General features: G+C 39.1%; 1 protein-coding gene across 1 annotated transcript in view; it reads right to left on the reverse strand.

Annotated features, from left to right (window-relative positions):
- Positions 1-13464, reverse strand: part of LOC141929914 (uncharacterized) — a 128232-nt gene that overhangs the window by 96185 nt on the left and 18583 nt on the right. The window contains exons 5-7 of the mRNA XM_074840323.1: positions 9458-9721; positions 8034-8184; positions 3366-3527 (exon numbers count right to left, since the gene is read on the reverse strand). Coding sequence (XP_074696424.1) covers positions 3366-3527; positions 8034-8184; positions 9458-9721 — 577 coding nt within the window. The remainder of the gene's footprint in view (positions 1-3365; positions 3528-8033; positions 8185-9457; positions 9722-13464) is intronic.

Consider the following 13464-nt stretch of genomic DNA (forward strand, 5'->3'; position numbering starts at 1 on the left):
GCAGCTGTTTCTGTGTTTGGTATTTTGATATGGAGGGAACATCTTAATATGTTCTGAATAAATTTCTGAGTGTTATCTACTAGTGTACTAACTCCTCAGTTAGTCTGATGTCATCTTTGCTTAGGTGTTATCATGAAGCTTTGTTCAGACAGAAATGTTTTTCAGTGTCATAAAATGACACAAATCACTTCCTAATATTTTTCCACAGATGCAGAGAGGGCTTTGAATTGAAGATCTCAATTATGATCAATATTTAGTATATAATTTTCAATATTCAGTTTATTTCAGAAGACAGACATTGAGCGAGAGAATCCTTCTGAGCTGGAAGGTTTGAAAATCAGGGGCTAAAAATTTGTCCTGGGTGTGCCATAGAAAGGTGATAAAGCAGCGGGTTGAAGGAACAACAGAAATGGTGTTAAACCCCAAAAAGGGGCAGAATACAAGCTGCTTGTAACAGTCTGACTAACAATATTTATGAAAAATATTTTACATGTTTCCGGGGCTTTTACTGTGGTACATGCATAACTGGGGGCTTTGAAAAAAGAAATCAGGCTTCATATGAGAGGAAGGCTGGGGAAGAGCTGCCTGCTAGGATGAGCGTTGGTGGGGAGGAAAATGAAGGCACTGTTGAAGCTCCAAATTAAACATCAGTTACAGTATAAATCCTAGTTTATACATGGTTCTGTAGAAATTATCTGGGGATTTCAAAATGAAGCTTTTTTACCTTCCTAGCTCTGAGTGCAGATATTCAGTTTAGTGGTTACATTACTGACAGTATTCCATCACAGAAAATCTATGCTTTAGTGACGTGCCCTTTGAAACCAAAGTTTTGTATTAAATTAACATTTAATAGATTTAGCAGTTATCAGAAATTAACCTCACCAAGAAAAACTTCTGTTGTCTTGTGAGTAAAAATAAGCAAAAATGCTTTTGACCTAATTCAAATCCACAGATGCTTTTGCAGATCTGCTTGTAGTTCAGGTAGACTCCCGTTTATACAAGATCTGTTCTTAAAATCCTCAGTAGATTATAGCATTATCTCTTAGAGCATACTGTCAGATCCCCTGATGATGCAAAACAGTGCCCTTTGAATCTAACCTTGCTTTGATAAAAGTTATAGTAATTCCATACCTTTCAAAATCAGGCCACTTCTGAAACTGCATTGTTTCAGAGTATATGTAAGAGACCCTCTTGTATTGAAAATGTGGGCTCTAAAATGCTTTGGTTTTCATTGGATCTCTGCCAAACTCCAGATAACTAATTTGAATAAAAAAATCAACATGGTAGTTTTAGACCTAGATAAGCATTAGTGATGGGGGTACAGGGAAGAGGGGAGAAGGAATAGCTGTCTACCTGCACAACTAATAATTGGGTTTTGATACGTACATTCTAAAGGTGGAAACATCCAAATATTGGCAAGGAAAAAAAAAAGCAGCAGAAAATTTAAAAATCCACCAAAAGCAAATATCAAATACCAAAATCTTATTTAAAACAACTTTGGTTCATGCAGGTTACTTATGTTTTAAATACTGTGAGTATTCCAAGCTGCTTTGCACAACTAACATTGGGCAAATTAATTAAATGAACTTCAAATCTATGATTCCACTAACGTAAAAGTTGGAAAAAAATTTCTAAGCTAGGGCTGTGATTACATTCTTGAAAGGACCAACATATAGAGGAGACATGTTAATAAAGTGTTGGTCTTATTAGGAGGTGTATTGAGAACCCTTGAGAGACTGGAAATTTTTATTACTTTTTTCTGTAACATGCTTAACCTTTTGTCACCAACACCATTTAACAAAAATTGACACCAGCTCTGTATTCTACTTCTTGCATATCTATGATGGTCATCGTCAATACTTAACATTTATGAATCCTGACTAAGCAATCCCACACTAGCTCCTACCTCTATTTGTGCTCGCTTAACATGAGATATTCAACAAACATTCCTATAATAGTAGATACATGCTTCTAGCCTCCTTGGGCAGCCAACAGAAAAGGAGAGCTCTAAAGACATGGTTTCTGAACTACATTTCATGAGTTGCTGTAAAAAGAAACTGGCATGTCATTTGCCTTCAAATCAGCATCCAAAATTCTACTGCATAATTTCTGCGAGCCCACAGACTTGAAAACGACTACAAACTACTGTTTACACAAATAAGAGGTAGCTATCAGACCTCAAGTAGCTATCACTTACCTAATATTTTACAGCTCATTGTCTAAACATGACCTATTATAGCCTCCTGGTACAGAAGGAGAATCACTCTTTCCCTTCAAAAAGAGGGATTAATTTATTTTCATTTGCACTTTCAACTCTCTCTAAACTCCGTCTGAAGGAGTAAGAATTGCCTTTTCCCTAAAATGAAAGCTGAGCCTTGCCTTGTTTGTAGTGGATGGGAGAGTCACAAGCAATGGGTGCAACTGTAGATCTCCAGTCAGCTCCTGATGCCCTCTCCACTGCCTCAGCTACTCAATCTGCCTAGTCATTCTAAACGTCTGTACCGTGACCAGGAGGGCTGGCTGGCACCCAGGGCACATGCATGGGTGTGAGCATGAAAGGGATTGTGGGCAGCAGCTGGTTTCTGTGCCTGCACAGCCATTTTCCAGGTTATTAAGTAGGAGGGACTGTCTATAACCTCGGTACCTTCAGATACCTGTCCCATCGTAAATCTGCCTCTGGCCAGGTATCTATCTGCCATGGTGGTATCTAAGTTTAGGACAAGACCTAGTGGTGTTACTCAATTCTCAGACACATACGTTTTACCTGGGATTTAAAAAACCAACCAACCAAACAAACAAACAAAAAACAAAAAAAAACCAACAAAACAGTACAACTTGCAAAGCTTTGCCTTCAAAAGAAACCCCACATCCCAGAAGAAAATGCTACCTGATGTTAATACACACAGGCACTCTTACGTAGTTTAGCTCAGCACAATTAACAAAGGATATTGCTAGTAACATGTTGCAGGAAGAAAAAGTACTTCCCAAGCACCTAACAGCAACATGTTGTGATCCATGGATATAAATGACCAAATAAAATGAAAGGATGTTAAAATGTCACAGAAACACCAGCCTTAATCTAATGTTGTCAGTGCACTCCACACACACCTTGTAATTACTAACACATTTGGCCTACAAATACTTTTTAGAAAGGGGAGTCCACCACTTCTGTACCTTTTTGCCTAAGCTGCTTTTGATCCTTCACAATTGATTTAAACTCTTCCATCGCTTCCTTTGCCTAGTGAAATAATGATGAGATGATATCACAGGGCAAGGGGGATGGGAGATGGTGGTATTTACACACATGCCAAGTAGATCTATTTGCAAACTATCAGTAAATTAAATAACACAATAAAAGTCCTAACCTGCTGGAAGCATTTTAAGCTCTTCTCTTTTCCTCCCAGCTTCTTCTGACACACACGCTTCTCCTCCTTTTGCGGCATTAAACTGCTTTTCCACTTCCTTTACAACAGTGGGAATACTTCCCTTATGGGTGTCAGGATCTTTCAGGGAGGTCAGAGGTTGCCCTGCAGAGGAAATGACAAGCTGTGAAATGTAAAAGAACAATTCCTTCCACATGTTTCTTTGCTCCAGGAGCAGTAAGGGGTTGTCGGCTAGCATCATGATGGGATGGGCCAGGCCTTTGCCTAGCAGTCCTGTCAAAACTAATTTACAATTAAAGACCTGCGCAGCTGTTTAAAGCTTTACAACTCCAGCGAGTTTCAAGGACTGCCAAAGCCAAGCGGTACAAACCAACCTTATTTTTAACAGCTAGGCAGGCAGACAGACAGAAGGAAGACAGACCAAAAAATGCTCTAAATTGTACAGTAACCAGATAAATTGTACACCTGAAAATGATCCTTCTATATAGTTCATAGTTTGGAAACTGAAAAAAAATTCAGCTGCTCTAACTTTTCTTCTGGTTGATGCATGGGGCTCATGACCCACATGTGCTGCTGTTAGACAGTAAACCTGGGGGGGGGGGGGGGGCGCAAAAATAAAGTTTAGTAAAAAAATTAGCTATTTGTTCATTGTTAGGGAACAAGTGTCCTTAAAACCAAACAGCTGAGTTACTTTTTTCTTTACACTCCCAAAGTATAGGAGAGCAGGAGGGAATGAAGGACAAGCAAACTTTCTGGAAAGCAAATGTACAGACACACAGAAAATCTGCATGTAGGTGTTTAGTCCAAAGACAACTGAGGTAGTGGGAGTCTTTCTACATGACAAATCTACCCTGCAAAGCAGTAGCAACAAAATCTCTGCTAACCCAGGTACTGGGAGCAGTGTAGTCATGCTAACACAACACTGTACCAAAGCAAATATAGCCTGTGTCACAGGTTATACTTAGCAAGATCATCCTCCTGCTGGGACCAAACTAGCCTGGCTACCTTCAAACCCTTTCCTTGAGAATCTTGGCTAATAACACCTCTCCTCCAACACAGCCAGGCTAAGCAAAACTCCCATCTCAATTTCACACTGTAGTGCTTGGGCTAACTTCTGCTTTAAAAGATGTACAATTGGTCATGACTATTTAGGTACAGGTAGTGATTTCTGCTGTAATTTGATCAAAAACTGTACACAATGTGGCACTAAAAAAAATTATTGTTTCAGTATCTTAATCCTCCTCAGCCACTCTTCCATTTTTTCCCTTGTAAGCACCCTTTTTAGGTCTCGAATACAACCATTATATGCTAGAACAGTGCTGACCATAACTTCAGGACTTCAAACTGGCCAATATTAACGAGATGTGAGTGACTAGAATGAAAAATGTTTTCCTTTGGTTTTACAAACTACAGGCAATTGAATCATCCCTGATTTTCTACTTGCCTATTTTATTTGATCACCATTTCTGATGGGCACAAATAAGTGTTTGCATGTCATGTCAGAGGAACAACACTGACATAAGAGGAAGCATTTGGAAGAATGTTCCCAACAAGTGCAGAATAACACTTCCCAAATGATCCTGAGTCTGACCTAAAAGTGTTTGAACTGGCGAACAAATATATGAGTGCTGTCCAGCTACTTTTCTGAGGATGAAAGAGCTGCCACTTTCAAAAAACAGTGAGTTACAATGACATTTTGCACATGTGAATCCCCTCTTCTATGGACACTAAAGTCAAATGAGATCTTGCTGTGGTTTTCAGAGTGAGAAAGAGTGGTCTCGAAGAATTTTTTTATATTTAGGGTTTTATATGGAGATTCACATTTCTGAAGTTTTCATGCATTTAGAAGACTGGGTTACTTAGATCCAAGACTATCAAGGTAAAGTTTCTGGTAGTGGAATCAAATTTTACTACATATGCTACTTCTATTAGAATTGTTACCACCTTCCACACAACAATAGCTAATGAATTCCCCGAAAAAATTGTCATTTATTTATTGACGGGGACTGTTCATCCCTTAACGGGGCAACGGATGAACAACAGAGGCTTTTCTTAAAAAAAGCAAAAGATGGTGGGTTGCGAAAGCACAAGCTGTGCTTCTTCCATGAACCTCTCATGGAATACCACTTCAAAAGAATGGAGAGAGATATGGTTTGGACTAAGAGACATACTAGATCTGATAATGTGCATCTGTGACCTACAAAGGAGGTAGAATGGGAGGTATTAGGTTGCATTCCCTTGTGTTGTACTCTGGAAGAGAGATCCTGTGCAGCAGGGAAGAGCCATACCTAGCCCAATGCAGAACTGTGGTTTAAAAGAATAATGTAGCCTGGAGTTAATGGAAATAATATGAAGGTTCTGTCTTAAACTTCTAAAACCAAGACAAATTTGAAGTGAAGGTTAAAACACCATCTCCTAACCTGCTCTATTTTGCTTACATGTTTCAGCACCACATATGGTATTGATATATAAGATCACTCATTATTTAGACTACTGCAGTAGAGAGAGTTGCAGAGTACCAGTCTTCATTTAGACTGTTCTTTCTTTCTCTGGTTTGTGTCTCAACCTTAATGTCACTTTAACAGAGCTTTTTTTCCCCCCTGCTTTTGGTGGTTTAACAGATATAATATAGTATTTATAGAGCATATCAATGTGCGACAGCTTGCCACAGATCATAAACACATTTTTCTGTTGGAAATGTTGAAGTCGTGATTTTCACCACGTGATCTCCAGTTCCCTAAGGTTTGCTCCTTTAATTGTAAATAGCCAGAAAGTCATCAAGCTAGCGTTTAATAAACTTTTAATTTGAAATGGATTACCACATGTTGTGTTTGTTTACCCATTATTAAATCTCTTAGCAACATATCACCAGCAGAAACAGCATACTGTAGCACTGCATAGATACATTAAAAAACAAACCCATGGGGGATATTAGCTGTTAATAATATCTTTAAAGAAGGCTCCAAGAAAAATAAATAAATATAAACAATATCAAAAATTACTCCTAGAAATTTTATTAGTGCAAATCTGTTTGGCATGGAAATTGTAGGACTTCCATGATCAGCTTATCAACTTATTTCAGAGGTCTGCATGCAAAATAGGACATACACTAATGTTTTTTCTCAGTTATAAATACATCTTTCTGGATTTCTCAAACTGAGTATCACGAGTTTTTCCATGTGTTTCCAGAAGTGTGACCTATTTCACTGCAGCCTCTATGTGTATGTGTGTGTCTGTGTGCATGTGAAGACTGATGGTAGGACCAAACAATGGCAAGGACAAGTTTGATTTGTTAAGAGTTTGTCCATAACTCTTCACTGTTAAGAAAAATTGGCTGCAACTCCACCTTTTGGATCTGGTTTTGTGCTGCATCTAGAAGCACCTTAGCAGATATGTAGAAGATACATGGCAACAAAAAGAACCTTACTCCTCAGTACAATGTGTGTTTACACCTCCGTGCTTCTGGTATCAGGGTGGTTACATACAAGCCTTTTGATCACAGTGCAGTTGCTGCTTAGCCTAAAAGTGTCACAGGGCAAACCTCATTTTCTTTATTTCCTAAACCATCACTCACTCTCTGAAAAATACTTCAGCTGGCCTCTTTTCATATTATACTTCCAATCCAAGCTGCCCATTCACCACACTAAATGATTTTTGCTTATCTGCTCTCTTTCTTTTCTTCCAATACCTCCTTCTCCTCCCATGTCTTCTACTGTGCATCACTACTGCTGTTCTAAAATGCCCAAGGAACCTCTGTTCTGAAGAACTAAATCCCTGTTTCAGATTTGCACATAATATTCAGACAGACACTACAACCTGTGGGTTGGCAGCATCTTTCAGTTCATTAAACAAGAGGAATATAGGAATGTCTGTATACCAAAAAAGAACTCTTTTTGTCAATGGCAGTCAGATCCCACATGCTGAAAAGGAAAAACCAGTGGCATTGTCCTGTCATTCTTCTTATTCCTGGATTTCTAACTGAAGAGGAGCCACTTCTGAGTCTATTGCAATATGATCAATTATGTCTTCAATGTAGCTACATCCAGAGACTCATAGAGGCCAGGGAGGATGCTCAGTCTGAGTAACATTCAGCAATTTTTTGAGAAAGCTTCTGGGTAGATCTCCTTCACATAAGCAAACAATAATTTGTCTTTCCTATAGGTTACCACTTGATTGAATCTTAATGGAATTTCACAGGAGTAGCATAAGGCATACCTCTGATGCCAGAACTATCTCCCCGACAAATTTGAAGTCCCTGTTCTAGCCCAGGGAAGTGCTAGAGTTCTTCCAGAAATAATTAGACAAAAAAGTATCTTTTCTTTTTCATTTCTTCCTGTAAGCTTGGTGTCATAAGCAGCTGAACTGTTATTGCTGTGACTTCAAGCATTTTTGAGCCTCAAGCAGAGGCCAGCATGAAAAGTTTCATCCGCAGCAATGAGGCTGGTTTAAAGTGCTCACAACTGAAAACAAAGTTAAGCAATATTAATAAAAAAGAATCAAAATATTCCTGCTGTAACACATGTTGGACCAAAATCTGAATGAGGAAAATCTAGCTTAACAACAACAATAATGACTAACCAACCTTGAAATGAAACTATGGGTTACTCCAATAAAAGCCTAAATGTAAACATGAAAGTTTGAATCCATCACCTTGTGGTCCAGACTGTTTCACTTTCTCTGAGACATCATTCTTTTCAGCAATGCTTGATACACGAGAAGAATACATGAGAAGTTCAGGTAGGAGATGAAGGTGCATATCACACTTATTTTGCTTATCTGAATCCTGTGGTAGTTTAATTATCTATTAAGAAAAAAAATACATTAACATAAGCAGTTCAGTGTTCCACAAAGCCAGAACATACTTGTTTGTACGCTATTTGTGAACCCAGAAGTCCAAGATGCTGCTACGAGGATTTTAGGAAGTCCTTGTTCATCTGTACTCCATTTACTGCAGTTTTCTCTCCTATCGGTTTCCTTTGTACATCTTCCGCATGCTTACAGACTACAGTAAACATCGCAGTAAATGGGGGTGACTCACAATCCAAAATCAGAATCATCTGGGAAAATATAGAGTCCCTGGATCATTAAATCATCCCATCTTATACACTGAGTTGAACGACTAATTTTGCAGCTTTGAGGTCTTCCCTCCCCTCATTTCAACCAATTTTGACTCTTCTGTTATTTTTTTACCATAGCTCTACCAATACTGTTTCTGACATTCCCTTTCCTAACATATATTAGGTATATTTCTGGTATATCTCTACATGATTCTGAAGTTATTTTCACTTTCTTTTACTCTTGGTAGACCCTAAAAAGAAAATTGCCTGAAAACCATCACTACAAGAAAATGAATAACCACACTTTCTGTCAAGTAAACTCACATGTTAAAATTAAGACGCTTTCAGAATTCATCTCTTTTGGAGAGTGTTTTTTCCTGAGCCAGACACGACTATAAAAGAGGTGTAAGTTTGAGGTCTTGTTAAGATTCTGAATGAGTGAATGTATCTCAGTTACGATAACAGCCTTACTTTGCAAGTCCAGAAACAAAGCTTCCACTGAAGAGGAGTTCTTAACTCAGGCCCATTTTCACCAAAGACATACAAAAAATGTCACGTCTGAATTATGTCCAAAAACTATTCAAAAGTAAGGTTCCTACTACAACAGAGCTTGTTAGCTGGAGATCCCAGACATACAAATGCAACAATATCATAAACAACGTCACTATTTTATTCTGTAGCCATGTGAAAGCACCTCTGAGATTCACTAAAACTGTGGAGGAAGTTAACATGTGCAGGCTCAAACTTAGAATTTTAATTTTTGATCCAATTACTCAGCACCCAAAACAATATTTTGATATTTGAAGAAATCCTAAAATTTGGCTGTTAAAAACTCACTAATTTTACATAAAAGTTGGAGATGTATGTGGTTTTCATTTTCTTTATATGCCTACTGCGTAGGATGATAAACGGCTTTTTGGAAAGACAGTATTTATTTTAAGGCAGACAGAAACAAAGTGGAATCTCTTCTGAGGAACTGGGACTAAACAAACAGACCTAATTTTTTTAAATACAAACCTGAAAGTAGAGATTGCATAACCAATGATCCAAGTCTTGAGAAATAAAATTTTCAATTTTTTTGAATCGGTTAACTTTGGAGTCATAATGGCCTCTGAGGAAGGGACATTTAAATTTTCCCTCTAAGGCATTAAAATTGTTGTCATACAAGGGAAAAGCTCCCCATCCCACTTCTCGATCAATCAAAGTACAGGTCCCACGAAGAAGGAAGAGTTCAAAGAGGAGGACCATGCCTGGCTTCACAGCTTTTCTAGGTGGTAGAACCTAGCAGAGGAGGAAAAGAGAAGATTCATTAGTTTTAAAAACATCACAAGGGAAACAGCTTTCTTCTGTCATGTAAAGCTCTACAAACTTCATACCTTTGAACCAATTTTGCATGCTAAAACAATTAACAACTCTTCTTTTTCCATCAAATCATGTATTTGAACAATTTTTCACTCCAACAGAAAATGCTGTGCTTTTTTTTCACGTTAATTTTGTGATTTCTTTTTTTCTCTTTGGCTTTCTGAAAGTGTTCATTTTCTGTCTTTATTTACCAGTAGTGGAAAAACATTGTCACTAGAAAACTTTAAGACAGAATAACAAACCAAGTTGGGAATCTGAGGTGTCTCTGTGAGGGCTGGCTGAGATTCACCACTGGGTTCTTCTTGCAGCAACTTTGGAGAGTTCATCCAAACACCCAGTGAGAACACTTGCAGGCTTGCTCCTCACTGAGTCATAAACTCTTCTCCACCCAGTTCTGGGAATGATTTTAGTACACAATAGCCTTCCTCCTTCAAATTAAAATAGGGAAACTCTTCTTGCAAAGTATGTGAACCTCAGAGTAGGGTCAAAAATGAGACTGAAAATCAGGGCTGAAGAAACACTCTGAAGTAATGAGTTGTGTAAATCTCTCTGTAAGGTTTTGCTGTGTGAAGCAATGTAACATCATGGAGAAGAGGGTAGAGAAGGAAGAAGGATAGACCAAGAAAAAGAAATCTGGTCCCATGCTGCAATTTTAACTGTTTTCTTTAATTAATGTGGAGGGTTGGCCCAGGTCCTGTTGAACAGCTCTAATACATTCAAAAAGGCACATAAGACAAAAGCCGTGCAAAAGCTAGAACATGGAAGGTGACTACCATTATACCCCGGCTAACAGCTCCGAAGGCTGGTCGCCTGGGGACAAGGGGAGTGAATACATCAGCTACACCTCTCACACAGCAAAATATCTGCTTCATCACTGCTCCTACACATTCTCCTGGATTATGGAGAGCTGGGACTGCCTAACCTCTTAAATAATCTTGGATGCTTCTCTAATAAAGACATTTTTCTGTTATTTGAATATTTTCCACCTTTTATTGTTCCCATTTCAGTCCTCAAAGCTGATAGCAGCAAATGCCTTGATACATTTGCCTTGCAGAGACTCCTGCTCAACCTTACCCTGCCTTCCAGCCAAGGTAGAGAAAGAGGAGCCTTTTCTCCTTCTCTCCTCGCTGTGAATTGACACGTACTTGTAGAAGGCCACAGAAGTCAAGGGTATCCTCTGACTCTGAGTGTCCTGTAGGATATACCCTCAGTACTTTTTGAAACTCAGAATAAGAACTCCAAATAGAAGACATCTTTCCAAACTGATCACCCACTATTAAAATCCTGAAACACCAAAGTCTTCTTAAACTATCAGGGATTTCCTCAATGAGATGACATTCTGCTGATAATCACCCACGAATCTTTACTGTTTCAAATATTTCTGCACATAAGTACACACCTCAATGCAGCTCTTTCTTGACTGATATTTTTAAATACAAGCATCACTTTTTTTATACTCCTGATTAACAGTAGGCAAAATCATAAGCGCAACTCAGGTACAGCCAAGATTTTCTCTCTCTCTTTTTCTGAAGCAGCTAGGGGATTTACCCATACCAATAACTGCTATGTTAGGAGATGACACATGTTCCTAGGTGTGTTGCATTCTGTAATTTTTTTGAAGAGGTGAACAGAAATTATTATTTAAATAATATGCCTTCTCTTTTCAAGTTATATACTGTGATTAGATAACAGCAAGAGAGAGGAAGTCATTTAAGGAAATCTTTAAAAACTATAAATATTGTCATTATCATGTAGGTGTACTTTATATTAATTATGTAAATATATTCTAAGACTTAGTGTAGGTTTAAAATGAAACAGAAGCATCTGTTGAAAAATGCCATAACCCTGTGGCAGCTGCTATTAAACCATTAACAGTATCAGGTTTCATTTAAACCAGATTTACCATTTTCTATAACAGCCCGTGGGAAAGCTAAAAACATTAGGCACAAATTACTGACAAAAGAGATCCTTAATCAAGCCATACATTTCATTTGGCTAGCTGGGTGCTAGATAGCAACCTCTGTGCTACAAATTAAAGGTGGTGGTTACAAGACTATGATCAAAGACAATTACCTGCACTATTGAACAATCCCAAAGCATAAGCAGCTGAAATCACTGCCATATCACAACATCCCTTTTGGTTTCTCCCTTGTCTTCCAGACTTATGTTTTCCTTCAGAATAACTTCACAGCACACTCTCTTCTACCAGCCTGCCTACAAACAGACAGTGGTCAAGCAGTTGGTTTAAGAGTAATGGTGACTATTACAAATTCATTTCTTTTTTTCCTGCTTATAGTTAGTCTTCATTTGCTATAAGCTCTCATCCTGGACCTAGATTGCAAACTCACTCTTTGGGACTGGAAGCACCCCTTTGTTTACAGTTACAGGAGCTGGATGATTAAAGCCATGCCATGATCCAAACACATAATGACAAAACGTAATAAGAAACATAAGGATTTTGTCACACACCTGTATGCTACAAAGCTTGAGGCTGTGTTTCATTCTGGGAGTCCTCATGCGTGAACACTGGGTGTCTGACCCAGCTAGGACAGTGTCACACATCTCAGCATATATGGTCAAATAAAACATACCTACCAAGTAAGAAATTTCTTTCTGTTGAATCCATACAAAAATCCTGGCCAAGTCTCTGCCTGTTACTCTATGCTGGTGCGCCAAGCATTCATGCAGGCGCCTGTGGGCTTTCATTTCCATCCTGACGGCCGCCAGGAGCGTGATTTATACAGGGCAACTGCTGTTTAAGAAGGGACAGACAGGCTGAAGCAGGAGAGTTTCAAAAAGGAGGCAGGTTCCCTCAATAGCCCCATGCTAAACCTATTCCCATCGCCACAGTGAACCACATCTCCGTCACAGCCCACTGTCCCGCAGCCGCAGGGTCAGACAGCCCTGGGAGGGAGCTTGGTGTTGTGCCACCTGCCCTTCATTAACCTCCTCCTAGGTGGCGAGCCTGAGAGCAGGGATCTGGGGCAGGGCCAGCACGACCCGTAGGCATGGATGCACAAAGGCATTTAGGCACATAGCTCCAATTGAAATCCACAGTGGTCCTTGAGTGCCTCTGCGTGCCTCTGTAGGTTTGGGTTGTCATGCTCAGGTACAGGGCAGGGAATAACTCAGGTGGTTAAAGGAGGAGGGGAATCAGTAATTGCACTCTCATAAGAGACTCAGGGCAGTGCCTAGGATGGGAAAGGCACAGGCAGCTCTAACTAACCAGTTTGTTTTGATGGACTGTTTTGTTTCTGAAGAAAAAAAACATTTAAAAATCAGCAGTTATATTTTCCCAGCCGGTGGCAACCTCTTTTGAGGCACTATTTGGTAAGTTAGTCCACAAACCTGCACCAACACTGTTGATGTTCAAAGAGAGCACACTGTGTAAATACAGCTTCCTGGGTTTTAATGGGTCTACTCTCTAACACCTAAGCTCACTAATTCTCCTTGCTCAGGTAAAATTTCTGTTGAGGTCTGTGAGGTATATAGCCCTTTACAGTGCTATGAAAGCACCCAACGCCCGCTTTTTACTGGTGTAATTTCTTCTGCAAAGAGAGATGCAGCAGAGAATAAATAATGCTTGTGTGTGCCTGCACAGGCACAAGTAATTCTTCTTAGTCTGCAGTTAACAGTGTTGCATTTAATTGAATTAAATCATA

This window comes from Strix aluco, chromosome 1, assembly GCF_031877795.1.
Source record: "Strix aluco isolate bStrAlu1 chromosome 1, bStrAlu1.hap1, whole genome shotgun sequence".
NCBI classification, from domain to species: domain Eukaryota; kingdom Metazoa; phylum Chordata; class Aves; order Strigiformes; family Strigidae; genus Strix; species Strix aluco.